Source organism: Hoplias malabaricus, chromosome 18, assembly GCF_029633855.1.
Source record: "Hoplias malabaricus isolate fHopMal1 chromosome 18, fHopMal1.hap1, whole genome shotgun sequence".
Classification (NCBI taxonomy): domain Eukaryota; kingdom Metazoa; phylum Chordata; class Actinopteri; order Characiformes; family Erythrinidae; genus Hoplias; species Hoplias malabaricus.
In genome coordinates this window covers 34,257,551-34,275,153 of record NC_089817.1, presented here as the reverse complement: position 1 = coordinate 34,275,153, position 17,603 = coordinate 34,257,551, and the positions used below count along the sequence as shown (strand labels likewise).

Genomic DNA, 17,603 nt, shown 5'->3' with positions numbered 1-17,603 from the left:
TTCTTAATAGTAACACTATAATCTTATTTATATACATGCTGGTATTGTTCAGTATAAATAAAGAATTAAATGTAATTTAGGTACTGTTTCTAATTACAGTGTTCATCTGTAAAAAGTACTGTTTCTGAAAAAAGGCAGTAAAAGGCCTGTCAAATCTGCTGAAAGGACTTACTCTACATTTAAATATTTACAGTAAAACAATGTATTGTGCAATTGCAGTAGTATTCTGTAAAGTTGAAATACAATAGTGTTACTGTAAAAATACAGTAAATGGCTGGGAACTCTGCTGCCAGTATTTTACAGTAAATCTTAAATGAATTTTTTTACAGTGTAGGTAAGACTTGGGTTTGATTGCTCCTGGGGCTTCCTCTAGAGTAATTTATATTTACTTCACTGTACTGAAATCAGTGGGGAGAGGATGATTCCTACCCTACACCAAAAGATACATAGTGCAGTTTCTGCAGTGCTGAGCCCAGAGTGGCAACGACAAAGGCGCTGTTCTCACTTTCACAGGACCGTGGATAATCACCATGATTTTGAAGCTGTAATTTTAAAGTAAAAATATAACGCAGCGTTCCTTTAATGACAAAATCAACCAGTGTCCTACCGTTTCCGGAGACTCTGCACTGTCCAGGAAGTCCTTGTCCTTCAGGGCGCGCTGCAGAGTCTCTGAAAAGCCCTGGTCCACCACTAAAACACTCTGTCCACCAAGTGTAGAATATTTACAGTCACTCTTCCTCGAGCTGGTGCTCATACACACGTCATAGTTATACATGTGCGGCAGAGTGGCGCTCACTCCTGTGTCCGCGTACCCGGGGGGATAGTAGGGAATCACCGGGAGACTGGACTGATAGAGAACACGAGACTGTCTCCATCTGTAGATCTTCACTGAGACGATGACCACTACAGTTGTGATGAAGAGGAAGGACACCGCGGCCAGCGCTAAAACTAAATAAAAGCTCAGCTTCTCGTTGTATTCTCTGCCCTGCGGAAAGTCCGTCAGCTCGGACAGCACCTCGGGGAAACTGTCCGCTACGGCCACGTTGATGCTGACCACGGCTGAGCGAGAGGGCTGACCGTTATCCTCCACAACAACAGTGAGCTTCTGTTTCACGGCGTCTTTATCGGTGACCTGCCGCACGGTCCGGATCTCTCCGTTCTGTGCGCCCACTTCAAACAGCGCCCTGTCCGTGGCCTTCTGGAGTTTGTAGGAGAGCCAGGCGTTCTGCCCAGAGTCCACATCCACGGCCACCACTTTAGTCACCAGATAGCCCACATCTGCTGAGCGAGGCACCATCTCAGCCACCACGGAGCCGCCGCTCTGCACCGGGTACAGCACCTGAGGGGCGTTGTCATTCTGGTCCTGGACGCTGACGGTCACCAGAACCTCGGAACTTAACGGAGGGGACCCACCGTCTCGCGCGGTCACGTTAAAGCTCAGACTCTTCATCTGCTCGTAATCGAACGACCTCACGGCGTGAACGACCCCGCTGTCTGAGTTAATGGATATCAGAGAGCTCACCGGGCTCCCCATGACGTCACTCTCCTCCAGGAAGTAGGACAGCCGCGCGTTCGGGCCCCAGTCTGCGTCGCGCGCTCTGACGGTCAGCACCGCCACCCCCGGGGGATTGTTCTCAGGGACGAAGGCGGTGTAGTGAGCGGAGTGGAAGACGGGGGCGTTGTCGTTCACATCGGAGACCCTCACCGTCAGGGTCTTATTGCTGTGGAGAGCAGGGCTTCCTTGATCCCGCACCGAAATGGTGACGTTATACTCAGCGACGTGTTCCCGGTCGAGGACTTCGTCGGTGACTAAAGCGTAGTAATCAGTCAGTGACGACTCCATTTTAAACGGAGTGTCCTCATTGATTTTACACTGCACCGCTCCGTTCTGAGCGGAGTCTGCGTCCTCTACGTTCACAACAGCTACGGTGGTCCCCACTGGAGCATTCTCAGCGATGGTGTTAGAGAAGGACATCAGCTGGATGGTGGGGGCGTTATCGTTCACGTCGACCACGTCTATAACCACTTTACACGTGTCCGCGAGACCCCCTTTGTCCTTGGCTTCGACATTTATTTTATAGCTTGTCGTCTTCTCAAAATCTAAACGGTCTAAAGTTGTAACTTCTCCAGTCTCTAGGTTTATGTTGAAAAGATTCCTGGCTTCTTTACTTGCCTGAGCAAATGAATATGAGACTTCTCCATTAACTCCTTCATCAGCGTCAGCAGCGCTCACTGTAGTTAAGACTGAACCCACTGGAGAATCCTCCCTCACCTCCGCTTTATAAACAGACTGTTTACACACTGGAGTGTTATCATTAACATCTAAAACTGAAATATGGATCTGAACAGTGCTGGATTTTTTAGGAGATCCTCCGTCATATGCAGTCAGCACTAATTTCAGCTCCTCGCGCTCCTCTCGGTCCAGCTCGCGCTGCAAAACCATGTCTACGTTTTTACTGTCTCCCTCATGATTATTTACCTCCAGTTTAAAATGATCAGTGGGACTCAGAGCATAGCTTTGAATTCCGTTAATTCCTACGTCCAAATCCACGGCGCTGTCCAAAGGAAAACGTTTCCCAGGCGCTGTGTTTTCACTTATTTCCAAATGAACGGTACCTTTCGGAAAAACCGGGGCGTTATCATTGATGTCCAGGACCTCGACCGTGATGCGATGGAGCTGGATGGGATTCTCAATGATGAGATCAAAGCTGAAGCTGCAGGGCGTTGTTTGCTTACAGAGCTCCTCTCGGTCTATCCTCTCCTTCACGACCAGAGCGCCTTTGTCTCTGCTCAGTTCCACATACTGCCGACCGCCCTTTGTCACAACTCGAGCTTTCCCTGAAAGCAGTCTACTGATCTCGAGCCCCAAATCCTTGGCGATGTTTCCTACAAAGGAGCCCTCGGGCATCTCCTCCGGGATCGAGTACCGCGCTTGACCCGACACCGCGTCCGTCCCGTAAACACAGAGGAGAAAGAGCACGGTCTGCCATTTTAACTGCGCTGTCCGTCTCCGACGATGCTGAGAAACCACACACGAGCGGAAATAATCCACACGCGGAGCCATGGCGTCATCCACACACGGTTATACTCGCGGTAAAATAAATATTAGTTTAAATAAATGAAGGATTGTAGATGCAGCCTGTTCCCGGGAGAAAGACAGAAAGAGACGCAGATTCCTCCTCCACATTAAAGCCCTCAGTGTGAGGCAGGAGGAGGAGGGACTGTGGAGGGTTTCCACTGCTGTCTCACTAATGTGGTCCAATAGCGGCCCTTAGTGTACGGACACTGGAAATGCACCGTCACTAAAGACATCTGCGTCTCAGGAAAGGAACACCACGAGGATATAAACCATGGTCCTCAGTGTCCAAGTCTCTACTCTACATTTTAATTCTGAAGGAACGTGAAACAGGGCAGTTACAGTAAAAACACGTGATTCATTCTGAAACACAGCTAATAAAGTTGTGAAATGCCACCTACAGCACTGTTACTGCACTCCCTTCAAAAGTCCAGACAAAATTAGTGAAGACCATGAAATGAGCTGGACCTGCTGAGACTGGGAGATATTCAGTGTTTCAGCACTGAGGAGGTGAACAGCGCCAGACAGAGGAAAGCAGTGAGAACGGTTCTGATCAAGGGGTCGCTCCAAATGGTCTGTAATTTCTATCCGGTGTGTCGCCAAGAACCAAGCAGCACACACCTTTGTCATCAACTTCACCAAATGTGTGTGTGTCACGAGTCGTTAGATTAGTGATAAATTCTTAAAGAACAGTCCTCACCTCGGTACCAGGCTGTGTACGCCAGCGCAGAAATGACTACTCCATTCAGTCATAAAAATAAAGACCATGGTGTAGCTATTGTCTCTTACACTTAATACTGTGTGTGACCCTCCTTCTGTTCCTGGTTCAGTGACATCAATGCGCTGACAGCATCACACACCAATGTAGAACTACTCAGATTTGTTCGACACCGAGCAGTTAAACCACTTAAAAAGGTCCATCAAAGACATGATAGATTTGTTTAAATGTGAATTCACCAGTGTTTCGTTCACTGTGATTTCTTCAGTTGAATGGACCCAGCTCAGATGTAAGCTGCACCATTAAAAACTGCTGTGAGTTCATTACTCTGCAGTTTGTAGAAAGAAAACTATTCCAGTTTTAACAACAAATGTGATAATGAACTAGTGACAGCTCTATGCTGAACTGGATTGTATTTAGGAGGTCAGTGTGAGCTACAAATGAAACAATAAGCTACTAGACTGAGTTCAGCAACACTCTAAAAAGTCAAAATGTAAACATATGCACTGCTTTAAGGTAAAAGATGTAATTGAATGATGTTTGGTAGAGGTTTTATTTTCATGTGGTGTTTTACTGAGTTGGGAACATAAATAATATAAGTGTTGTTTCAACACAGTTTCCTGACTCACCCCGACTCAGCACATTCCATTAAACACTAAAAGCTAAAAATCATTTTCTGGAAACTCAGTTATTTGTGTTGGATGCCATTTTCTCCTTCATTAGCTTTCTCCCACCCACTCGGACGAGATGGATTTTACTGGAGAAGGCTGCTTCAGTTTGCTCCACACACACTTTACTGTGGATAAGGCACCAAAAAGCGACCAGGGGGAGGGTTATAGCCATTTTCATGACCCAAATAGGTGGTGTATTTCATTGGTGTGTTTAGTTTTGCCTGTTTTTCTGTTGTGTAGATGGTCTGTGTTTGGTGGATACAGAGCAGAATTAGCCGGCTAGCTTTCCTTAACTCTGTAAGAGAGTGTTACAACCTGTCACGCCTTCGTCCTGTCAGTCTGTTGTCCCCGCCATGTGCTTTATTTGCACATGGCTATGTTTTGTTTATGTCCTTGTCTCCGCCTCCTCGTTATCTGTCACAGGTACGTCTCGTCAGTGTCTTGTATTTAAGTCCCCTTCCTGCACTTCCTGTTTGTTGGTCATTGTTCCCTATATCATGTCAAGTCAGTCGTGTTCTATGGTTCCAGTCAAGTCTGTCGTGTTCGTTAGTCTCTCCGTTGTTAGTTTTCACGTTGTCGCTGTATTTCCTTTGTCGTTTCGTTCTTTCGTCTGTCTGTCCCGTTAATCCTGTTCTACTCCCCGTGTCCCGTTTATCCTGCCTGGATCCCCGTTTCTTGTCTTTTGTTTACAGTCTCTTTGTTTTGTTATTCTTTGTCATTAAAAGTATATCTGTGCTTTAGCGAATGCGTCCGCTCCGTCAGTCCGTCCCTCGATCCTGACAGAATGACCAACCGCCAGGACGCAGCTAGCACAGACAGTTACCTTCGGAGACTAGGAGAAGTCCAAGCGTCCATAATTCGTGCAATGGTAGCCTCTAGGACTTCAGAGGAGCCGAATTATGGACAGAAGGACTGCTACAGCGGGAGTTGCCGGCTCCAGCTCCTGCCTGGCGCTATTCCGATTCCTAAACCGGAGGAGTCGACTTGTGAATCGAGTAGTTGCGCCAGCGGGAGTCGAAGGAGCCGGCGGAAGAAGCGTGCTGGAGTTCCCCCCTCGACGGTGGATTACCCCCTTAGGTCCGGGGAAATTTTTGGGGGGGCGTTAAGGATAGGGGCTGTTAGCCTCCAACGTCGTGACGACGGAGTTGGGGCTAACAGAGGCGCACCTCTGAGGGATTTAATGGGTGCGCCTGTGAAACCCCCTAAACCCTTTACAGCTCCAGCGCGAGCCCGGCGAGCAGCACAAACTCCTGTCCTCGAGAGCGCGGCACCTCCAGCCGCGCCTATCTACGTGAGCGCAGCGCGAGCCTCTCCTGTCTTCGTGAGCGCGACGCGCGCCTCTCCAGTCTCCGTGGACGACGGCGCAGACTCCTCTGCCTCCGTGGATGTCGTCGCACGTTCTCCAGTCTCCGTGGACGACGGTGCAGACTCCTCTGCCTCCGTGGTCGTCGTCGCACGTTCCTCTGCCTCCGTGGACGACGGCGCAGATTCCTCTGCCTCCGTGGACGTCGTCACACGTTCCCCAGTCTCCGTGGACGACGGCGCAGACTCCTCTGCCTCCGTGGTCGTCGTCGCACGTTCCCCAGTCTCCGTGGACGACGGCGCAGATTCCTCTGCCTCCGTGGTCGTCGTTGCAAGTTCCCCAGTCTCCGTGGACGACAGCGCAGATTCCTCTGCCTCCTTGGAAGTCGTCGCACGTTCTCCAGTCTCCGTGGACGACGGCGCAGATTCCTCTGCCTCCGTGGACGTCGTCGCACGTTCTCCTGTGTCCGTGATGGCGGCACCCGCCGCTCCTGTGTCGGTGATGGCGGCACCCGCCGCTCCTGTGTCCGTGATGGCGGCACCCGCCGCTCCTGTGTCCGTGATGGCGGCACCCGCCGCTCCTGTCTCGGTGATGGCGGCACCCGCCGCTCCTGTCTCGGTGATGGCGGCACCCGCCGCTCCTGTCTCGGTGATGGCGGCACCCACCGCTCCTGTCTCGGTGACTGTGGCTACGGCCTCTCCTGTCCCCGTGACTGTGGCTACGGCCTCTCCTGTCCCCGTGACTGTGGCTACGGCCTCTCCTGTCCCCGTGACTGTGGCTACGGCCTCTCCTGTCCCCGTGACTGTGGCTACGGCCGCTCCTGTCCCCGTGACTGTGGCTACGGCCGCTCCTGTCCCCGTGACTGTGGCTACGGCCGCTCCTGTCCCCGTGACTGTGGCTACGGCCGCTCCTGTCCATGTCCGTAGGTCGGCCCGAAGGACTTCGGGGCCGATCCCTAGAACTGTGCCCAGGCTGGTTCCTCAGACTGCCCCACAGACATTAGCCAGTCCTGGGCACCCCCCTGTTGTATTGGTTCCCCTGTCTGTCCCTGTCTTGGTTCCTGTCTCTGTCCTTGTCCCTGTGCCCGTGTCAGCCTTTGTCTCTGTCCCTGTCCCGGTCACTGTGTTTGTGTCAGTCCCTGTAAATATTCTTGTACCTGTTCCCCTGCCAAGTCCAGTCCAGACCCCTGTCTTGTCTCATGTTCAGTCCCCTGTTAGTCAGGTCCAGTCTCCGTATCTGTCCAATGTCCAGTCACCCGTCTTGTCTCCAGTCCAGTCTCTGTCTCAAACCCCTGTCCCGTCTCCAGTCCAGTCTCTGTCTCAAACCCCTGTCCCGTCTCCAGTCCAGTCTCTGTCTCAAACCCCTGTCCCGTCTCCTGTCCAGTCCCCGTTCCAACCCTCTGTCCTGTCTCATGTCCAGTCCCCTGTTAGTCATGTCCAGTCTCCGTATCCGTCTAGTGTCATGTCACCTGTCCAGTCACATACCCCTGTCCAGTCTAATGTTCCTATCCTGTCCAGTGTCTTGTCCCCTGTCTCGTCATCAGTCCCGTCTCCATTCCAGTCCCCTGTTCTGTCACCTGTCCATGTCCAGTCTTCTGTCCCCAAACGTGTCCAGTCTCCGTATCCGTCCCACGTTCAGTCCCCTGTCTTGTCTCCAGTCCAGTCTCCCGTCAATTCCCATGTGTCCACTCCTGTCCTGTCCAGTCCGTTCTCGTCTCTTGTGGCCCCCCTTTGTCAGTCTCCTGTCATGTCCCATGTCCCGTCTCGTATATTCGGTCCTGTCGTGTCCCCAGCTCCTGTGTCTGTTCCCGTCCTGTCCTGAGTCCTGTCTCACTTGGTTCCTTGTCTTGTCTTAGTCTGTCTTGTTTTCCGTGCCCTCTCCTGTGCCAGCTCCTGGGGGGTTTAGGAGTACGCGCCCGGGAGTTGCGCGTTCTTGGGGGGGGCATCTGTCACGCCTTCGTCCTGTCAGTCTGTTGTCCCCGCTATGTGCTTTATTTGCACATGGCTATGTTTTGTTTATGTCCTTGTCTCCGCCTCCTCGTTATCTGTCACAGGTGCGTCTCGTCAGTGTCTTGTATTTAAGTCCCCTTCCTGCACTTCCTGTTTGTTGGTCATTGTTCCCTATATCATGTCAAGTCAGTCGTGTTCTATGGTTCCAGTCAAGTCTGTCGTGTTCGTTAGTCTCTCCGTTGTTAGTTTTCACGTTGTCGCTGTATTTCCTTTGTCGTTTCGTTCTTTCGTCTGTCTGTCCCGTTAATCCTGTTCTACTCCCCGTGTCCCGTTTATCCTGCCTGGATCCCCGTTTCTTGTCTTTTGTTTACAGTCTCTTTGTTTTGTTATTCTTTGTCATTAAAAGTATATCTGTGCTTTAGCGAATGCGTCCGCTCCGTCAGTCCGTCCCTCGATCCTGACACAACCACTAAGAACACTTTTATGACCCTCAGGTTTTTTTAATGTAATTATTTACGGAGCCCCTAAAGGGACTGGGGGCAAATAAAAAAAGACTATTGATTTTGTGTTCCCTCGTAAATACTTTGTGGGCTCCGTAGTACTGTGCTTGCTGTTGATTGTGTGCTTGCTGTTTGTCAGGTGAACTATGGAGCAGCTCGTTGAATTTTACTTTGATCTTGGACTGAAATATAAAGACATAGCATCACTTCCCAGCAGAAACATGGATATGTTATTGGGGAGCGCCAACTGAAACGTTTGTTGCTGTGTTGTTAACTGCTATGAAATGAAGATGAGAGAATTTAAAGTGCAAGCGCATGGACAAAGGTGACGTGAACAGTACAGAGACACAGACAGTGAACACAGTTTCTAAACAGTGGGAGAGAATGGAGAGTGAACAACTGAATAAATGTGTAGCTATTGGTAGTGTATTGGAGTAATGTGTGTAAAAGTCAGTTCTGGCAGAAAATGGTATCCCTTTTTACTGCAGCTTTAAAAAAAACAGAATTCCCAAACGAAATGCATGGTGTAGCGACCGGCTCTAGCTACACAGCCGTGTCTGGAGTCATCGCGCTGAGCCACGTCTCTGTAAAAATCAGTCTGCAGCGTGCCCTGAGATCTCTGTGTGTTGCGCCTTACACCCTCCATCTTGTTACTGAATGACCGGATTTTTAAGAGAGTCTTTGCTTGGTAAAGGTTTTTCGTTAAGATTCATAGCTTGACCCCGACCCCAGTCAATAACAATAATAATAAAAAAAAAAAACAGTCATTTACTTTCTTTCATGAAGCCGCCTACGTATCATACACCTGTTACTATGGAGATACATAGAGCTACAGCGTTCTGACTTGCACTTTCAAGATGCTACCGAACGTATATAAACCTGTTGTTTACAACTTCCTCTGATGTGAGGCAGCTCCTTACAGATGTATGAATGATTCGCACTGGCAACGAAACTGTGTGTTAGTAGAGATAAATAAATTTATATGTAATATCTGCTTCAAGTGGCTGGAATTCCCTGGAATCTGCAGTGTCCTGATGTGTTGACTGAGCCACAAAGACAATTGTGTATCATAAAACATTTGCAAAGGAGCGCAATGTGTTTGCAAGGGAATGCAAAATCAATAGTCTTTTTTATTTTTCCCCCAGTCCCTTTAGGGGCTCCATAGCTTTGAGACTTAGGCACAACAAGTTAAACAGAGGGAGAGGGAAACAGAGGAGAGAGAAGTTAAGTTTCTATCACTGTTTTTATGAATGTTCTCATGTTCTTTGTCTCACACTCAACTGACTGAAATGGAGCCTTATAACTGACATTTATACAGTAAACATACGTATTTATTACTATGTGAAGTGTGTGAAAGATGTGAGATGTGATCACAGTACGGAATAAAAGTAATCACACTGTTGAAGATCTGTTGATGGTGACATTTATTAAGCTCATGTTTTATATAAAAGTGCTTTTTACTACGTCTCAAAGGTAACTCACTGAACTCAAAACACTCTGTTGGATCACTGTAATTTTATGAGAAGTTGACACAACTCGAAAAGACTGTCGCAGCAGTGTGTGACCAGCAGTGTGTGACCAGCAGTGTGTGATCATCAGTGTGTGATCAGCAGTGTGTGATCAGCAGTGTGTGACCAGCAGTGTGTGATCAGCAGTGTGTGACCAGCAGTGTGTGACCAGCAGTGTGTGATCAGCAGTGTGTGATCAGCAGTGTGTAACCAGCAGTGTGTGACCAGCAGTGTGTGATCAGCAGTGTGTGATCAGCAGTGTGTGATCAGCAGTGTGTAACCAGCAGTGTGTGACCAGCAGTGTGTGATCAGCAGTGTGTGATCATTTGTTAAATGTATAAATTGTTAAATTGCCAATACGTCTTGTCTCTTCAACCTTCAATCAGCCAATCACAACCCACCAAACGAGTCAATGGCAGAATAAGCTGTTTGGCATCGGCAGAGAGGATGGGGCTAATTTTTCATTGGCACAACCCACACACTCAGCTCTACTGCTCCTCCCACAAATCCATGTTCCTTACAAATGTAGAACCATTTAAAAAAAAAAATTAACAGGCTTCCAATGGTGTAAGATTTATTGCTGAGAAGCATTTGTTACAACAAAGAAATGATCTACCAAGCAAAAATTTCCTTGCTTTTTGTGCTATGTTTAGTTTTAAAAATTGTCCAGCACTTGATGTCATCTGATCTTCCCCTGACTGTATCCTCTAAGCTTTGTGTACACCATGTTTATTGCAACTATTTGTTCCTTTATTTCCACATGCTATGTTAATAATTATGGATTTATTTATAGATGCCTCATTGGTACAAATCCCCAGGGGTGGTCAACGTCAAGAGCAACCAAGGAGTCCTGAACCATGCATCCTTGTGTATCCTCACTTTTAAAGAAACTAATGGACTTTGAATATAACTTTATTTAAAGGGTCATGTTCAAGACTAAACGGACTCTGTGGGTCTCGGCTGATCAGTAAATATCAATGATGATATTTGAAATACGGGGTTTTAGTAATCCAGGTTTTTATTAAAATGTTCATGATGTATTACGGTCACTATTTGTGTAATCTGATGAGATCAAAAGTCATGTGATATAACAGTGTTTTACTATAAAGATTTGGGCATTTTCCTTGTGATCCATCAAGGGCAATAATGTAATTGATATTGTGAAGTATTTTAAATATAAAAAATAAAAGCTACTCAAATATCATAAGAGGCAAAAATATAAAGCTGAAGTAAAAATGTAAATGATTTGAACATGTACCTGAAATTTGTCCACATTCTGCATATATTCGGTTTGAATAAAGTGCATTAAAGATTTTAATTCTAAATGTAGATTTGGACTTCTTTTGTGTGTGTAATGGTTATAGTATTTTTACAGTATTCATGCTTGGCAGTAGTTTTTCTTAATAGTAACACTATAATCTTATTACAAAAATATTACATGCTGGTATTGTTCAGTATAAATAAAGAATTAAATGTAATTTAGGTACTGTTTCTAATTACAGTGTTCATCTGTAAAAAGTACTGTTTCTGAAAAAAGGCAGTAAAAGGCCTGGCAAATCTGCTGAAAGGACTTACTGTACATTTAAATATTTACAGTAAAACAATGTATTGTGCAATTGCAGTAATATGCTGTAAATTTGAAATACAGTAGTGTTCCTGTAAAAATACAGTAAATGGCTGGGAACTCTGCTGCCAGTATTTGACAGTAAATTACAGTGTTTACAGTAAATTATTGTATTATTCAATTACAGTAATATGCTGTAAATATAAAATACAGTAGTGTTCCTGTAAAAATATGGTAAATGGCTGGGAACTCTGCTGCCAGTATTTTACTATAAATTACAGTGTTTACGGTAAATTATTGTATTATTCAGTTACAGTAATATGATGTAAATTTAAAATACAGTAGTGTTCCTGTAAAAATATGGTAAATGGCTGGGAACTCTGCTGCCAGAAATTTACTGTAAATTCCAATATCTACAGTAAATTATTGTATTATTCAATTACAGTAATACGCTGTAAATTTAAAATACAGTAGTGATCCTGTAAAAATACAGTAAATGGCTGGGAACTCTGCTGCCAGTATTTTACTGTATATTACATTATTTACAGTAAATTATTGTATTATTCAATTACAGTAATATGCTGTAAATTTAAAATACAGTAGTGATCCTGTAAAAATACAGTAAATGGCTGGGAACTTTGCTGCCAGTATTTTACAGTAAATTACAGTATTTACAGTAAATTATTGTATTATTCAATTACAGTAATATGCTGTAAATTTAAAATATAGTAGTGATCCTGTAAAAATATGGTAAATGGCTGGGAACTCTGCTGCCAGGAATTTACTGTAAATTCCAATATCTACAGTAAATTATTGTATTATTCAATTACAGTAATATGCTGTAAATTTGAAATACAGTAGTGTTCCTGTAAAAATATGGTAAATGGCTGGGAACTCTGCTGCCAAATTATTGTATTATTCAATTACAGTAATATGCTGTAAATTTAAAATACAGTAGTGTTCCTGTAAAAATATGGTAAATGGCTGGGAACTCTGCTGCCAGGAATTTACTGTAAATTCCAATATCTACAGTAAATTATTGTATTATTCAATTACAGTAATATGCTGTAAATTTGAAATACAGTAGTGTTCCTGTAAAAATATGGTAAATGGCTGGGAACTCTGCTACCAGGAATGTACTGTAAATTACAGTGTTTACAGTAAATTATTGGATTATTCAATTACAGTAATATGCTGTAAATTTAAAATACAATAGTGTTCCTGTAAAAATATGGTAAATGGCTGTGAACTCTGCTGCCAGGAATTTACTGTAAGTTCCAATATCTACAGTAAATCATTGTATTATTCAATTACAGTAATATGCTGTAAATTTAAAATACAGTAGTGTTCCTGTAAAAATATGGTAAATGGCTGGGAACTCTGCTACCAGGAATTTACTGTAAATTACAGTGTTTACAGTAAATTATTGTATTATTCAATTACAGTAATATGCTGTAAATTTAAAATACAGTAGTGATCCTGTAAAAATACAATAAATGGCTGGGAACTCTGCTGCCAGTATTTTACTATAAATTACAGTGTTTACAGTAAATTATTGTATTATTCAGTTACAGTAATATGCTGTAAATTTAAAATACAGTAGTGTTCCTGTAAAAATATGGTAAATGGCTGGGAACTCTGCTGCCAGGAATTTACTGTAAATTCCAATATCTACAGTAAATTATTGTATTATTCAGTTACAGTAATATGCTGTAAATTTGAAATACAGTAGTGTTCCTGTAAAAATATGGTAAATGGCTGGGAACTCTGCTACCAGGAATTTACTGTAAATTACAGTGTTTACAGTAAATTATAGTATTATTCATTTACAGTAATATGCTGTAAATTTAAAACACAGTAGTGATCCTGTAAAAGTACAGTAAATGGTTGGGAACACTGCTGCCAGTAATTTACTGTAAATTACAATGTTTACAGTAAATTATTGTATTATTCAATTACAGTAATATGCTGTAAATTTAAAACACAGTAGTGATACTGTAAAAGTACAGTAAATGGCTGGGAACTGTGCTGCCAGTATTTTACAGTAAATTACAGTATTTACAGTAAATGATTGTATTATTCAATTACAGTAATATGCTGTGAATTTAAAATACAGTAGTGATCCTGTAAAAATACAGTAAACGGTTGGGAACACTGCTGCCAGTAATTTACTGTAAATTACAATGTTTACAGTGAATTATTGTATTATTCAATTACAGTAATATGCTGTAAATTTAAAATACAGTAGTGTTCCTGTAAAAATATGGTAAATGGCTGGGAACACTGCTGCCAGTATTTTACTGTAAATTACAGTATTTACAGTAGATTATTCTATTGTTCAATTACAGTAATATGCTGTAAATTTAAAATACAGTAGTGATCCTGTAAAAATACAGTAAATGGCTGGGAACTCTGCTGCCAGTATTTTACTGTAAAATTTACAGTGTAGGTAAGACTTGGATTTGATTGCTCCTGGGGCTCCCTCTAGAGTAATTTATATTTACTTCACTGTACTGAAATCAGTGGGGAGTGGATGATTCCTACCCTACACCAGAAGATACATAGTGCAGTTTCTGCAGTGCTGAGCCCAGAGTGGCAACGACAAAGGCACTGTTCTCACTTTCACAGGACCGTGGATAATCACCATGATTTTGAAGCTGTAATTTTAAAGTAAAAATATAACGCAGCGTTCCTTTAATGACAAAATCAACCAGTGTCCTACCGTTTCCGGAGACTCTGCACTGTCCAGGAAGTCCTTGTCCTTCAGGGCGCGCTGCAGAGTCTCTGAAAAGCCCTGGTCCACCACTAAAACACTCTGTCCACCAAGTGTAGAATATTTACAGTCACTCTTCCTCGAGCTGGTGCTCATACACACGTCATAGTTATACATGTGCGGCAGAGTGGCGCTCACTCCTGTGTCCGCGTACCCGGGGGGATAGTAGGGAATCACCGGGAGACTGGACTGATAGAGAACACGAGACTGTCTCCATCTGTAGATCTTCACTGAGACGATGACCACTACAGTTGTGATGAAGAGGAAGGACACCGCGGCCAGCGCTAAAACTAAATAAAAGCTCAGCTTCTCGTTGTATTCTCTGCCCTGCGGAAAGTCCGTCAGCTCGGACAACACCTCGGGGAAACTGTCCGCTACGGCCACGTTGATGCTGACCACGGCTGAGCGAGAGGGCTGACCGTTATCCTCCACAACAACAGTGAGCTTCTGTTTCACGGCGTCTTTATCGGTGACCTGCCGCACGGTCCGGATCTCTCCGTTCTGTGCGCCCACTTCAAACAGCGCCCTGTCCGTGGCCTTCTGGAGTTTGTAGGAGAGCCAGGCGTTCTGCCCAGAGTCCACATCCACGGCCACCACTTTAGTCACCAGATAGCCCACATCTGCTGAGCGAGGCACCATCTCAGCCACCACGGAGCCGCCGCTCTGCACCGGGTACAGCACCTGAGGGGCGTTGTCGTTCTGGTCCTGGACGCTGACAGTCACCAGAACCTCGGAACTTAACGGAGGGGACCCGCCGTCTCGCGCGGTCACGTTAAAGCTCAGACTCTTCATCTGCTCGTAATCGAACGACCTCACGGCGTGAACGACCCCGCTGTCTGAGTTAATGGATATCAGAGAGCTCACCGGACTCCCCATGACGTCACTCTCCTCCAGGAAGTAGGACAGCCGCGCGTTCGGGCCCCAGTCTGCGTCGCGCGCTCTGACGGTCAGCACCGCCACCCCCGGGGGATTGTTCTCAGGGACGAAGGCGGTGTAGTGAGCGGAGTGGAAGACGGGGGCGTTGTCGTTCACATCGGAGACCCTCACCGTCAGGGTCTTATTGCTGTGGAGAGCAGGGCTTCCTTGATCCCGCACCGAAATGGTGACGTTATACTCAGCGACGTGTTCCCGGTCGAGGACTTCGTCGGTGACTAAAGCGTAGTAATCAGTCAGTGACGACTCCATTTTAAACGGAGTGTCCTCATTGATTTTACACTGCACCGCTCCGTTCTGAGCGGAGTCTGCGTCCTCTACGTTCACAACAGCTACGGTGGTCCCCACTGGAGCATTCTCAGCGATGGTGTTAGAGAAGGACATCAGCTGGATAGTGGGGGCGTTATCGTTCACGTCGACCACGTCTATGACCACTTTACACGTGTCCGCGAGACCCCCTTTGTCTATTGCTTCTACGTTTATTTGGAACGTTCTTTCTCGTTCATAATCTAAACGGCCTAAAGTTGTAATTTCTCCAGTCTCTAGGTTTATGTTGAAAAGATTCCTGGCTTCTTTACTCGCCTGAGCAATGGAATATGATACTTCTCCATTAACCCCTTCATCAGCGTCAGCAGCGCTCACTTTAGTTAAGACTGAACCCACTGGAGAATCCTCCCTCACCTCCGCTTTATAAACAGACTGTTTACACACTGGAGTGTTATCATTAACATCTAAAACTGAAATATGGATCTGAACAGTGCTGGACTTTTTAGGAGATCCTCCGTCATATGCAGTCAGCACTAATTTCAGCTCCTCGCGCTCCTCTCGGTCCAGCTCGCGCTTTAAAACCATTTCTACATATTTACCTCCGTCTCCCTGATTATTTACCTCCAGTTTAAAATGATCAGTGGGACTCAGAGCATAGCTTTGAATTCCGTTAATTCCTACGTCCAAATCCACGGCGCTGTCCAAAGGAAAACGTTTCCCTGACGCTGTGCTTTCACTTATTTTTAAATGAACGGTACCTTTCGGAAAAACCGGGGCGTTATCATTGATGTCCAGGACCTCGACCGTGATGCGATGGAGTTGGATGGGGTTCTCAATGATGAGATCAAAGCTGAAGCTGCAGGGCGTTGTTTGCTTACAGAGCTCCTCTCGGTCTATCCTCTCCTTCACGACCAGAGCGCCTTTGTCTCTGCTCAGTTCCACATACTGCCGACCGCCCTTTGTCACAACTCGAGCTTTCCCTGAAAGCAGTCTACTGATCTCGAGCCCCAAATCCTTGGCGATGTTTCCTACAAAGGAGCCCTCGGGCATCTCCTCCGGGATCGAGTACCGCGCTTGACCCGACACCGCGTCCGTCCCGTAAACACAGAGGAGAAAGAGCACGGTCTGCCATTTTAACTGCGCTGTCCGTCTCCGACGATGCTGAGAAACCACACACGAGCGGAAATAATCCACACGCGGAGCCATGGCGTCATCCACACACGGTTATACTCCCGGTAAAAGAAATATTAGTTGAAATAAATAAAGGATTGTAGATGCAGCCTGTTCCCGGGAGAAAGACAGAAAGAGACGCAGATTCCTCCTCCACATTAAAGCCCTCAGTGTGAGGCAGGAGGAGGAGGGACTGTGGAGGGTTTCTACTGCTGTCTCACTAATGTGGTCCAATAGCGGCCCTTAGTGTACGGACACTGGAAATGCACCGTCACTAAAGGCTCTTGCTTCGTACCAAAGGGCTCTTATCAAGAATCAGATCTTGTTCTTCAGCGATGAGCTGATTTCTAATAGATTTATCAGCGCAGGAGAATGGAACATAGAAAGCACTGTTACAATCACCACTTGTATTTTTAACACTTCAATCACACAATGAGATATATATATTTATCAATTATTGTAGTCACTCAGAGTCTGATCAAATGTACCGAGGACCCACTAATAATCCTCCATCATCTAAAACCGCTGGACTGGTTGAGACCGGGAGCTCTTCAGAATTTCAGCACTGAGGAGATGAACAGCGCCAGACAGAGGAAAGCAGTGGGAAGGGGTCTGATGAAGAAAAACTGCAGGATGTCTGTAATTTCTAATTGGTTTTTCACCAAAGAAACGTGTAACACTCAGCTTTGCAGTTTGTAACAACGGTTAGTGACACGTGGTTAACTTTATGAGAAATTATTAAAGCACAATCTATAACGATTCTGAAAGTAACAACTTCTAGAACAGAACCAATCTCTTTGTAAAGAGTGTCAAATAAATCATGGAAAATATAATCTGTGATAAGGAATGTTTTGTGCATTCAATAAATAGAAAAAGAAATACTAAGTTCAAATTTAAAACCTTTAGAATCATTTCTCCTATTTGTTCAGCACCGGGTAGGTTTCAGAACAGACAATTATTTAATTATTATTTTAGCATTCCTATATTTACCTTTATTACACTCTCATGTTGTTAGTAACCAATCAAAGAGTGAGGGGATAAGCCTCAGAAAATCTGCTGAAAATAGCGTTTAAGATTTATTTATTTATTTATTTATTTATTTTATTATTATTTTTCTGTGCTTTAACTTAAGAGATGTGAGTTTTCTTATGATTCCAGATTGATGTATACA

At 45.1% G+C, this 17,603-nt stretch overlaps 2 protein-coding genes across 2 annotated transcripts; both read right to left on the bottom strand.

The window, feature by feature from the left end:
• Window positions 1-336: 336 nt before the first annotated feature.
• Window positions 337-3,279, bottom strand: LOC136675151 (protocadherin beta-16-like). Its single transcript, XM_066651576.1, has one exon. It carries the CDS (start codon window positions 3,062-3,064, stop codon window positions 551-553), a length of 2,514 nt encoding a protein of 837 aa, XP_066507673.1. The 5' UTR covers window positions 3,065-3,279; the 3' UTR covers window positions 337-550.
• A 10,675-nt stretch (window positions 3,280-13,954) lies between these two features.
• LOC136675095 (protocadherin beta-16-like) lies at window positions 13,955-16,679 on the bottom strand. Its single transcript, XM_066651508.1, has one exon. It carries the CDS (start codon window positions 16,466-16,468, stop codon window positions 13,955-13,957), a length of 2,514 nt encoding a protein of 837 aa, XP_066507605.1. The 5' UTR covers window positions 16,469-16,679.
• Between the last annotated feature and the right edge of the window lie 924 nt (window positions 16,680-17,603).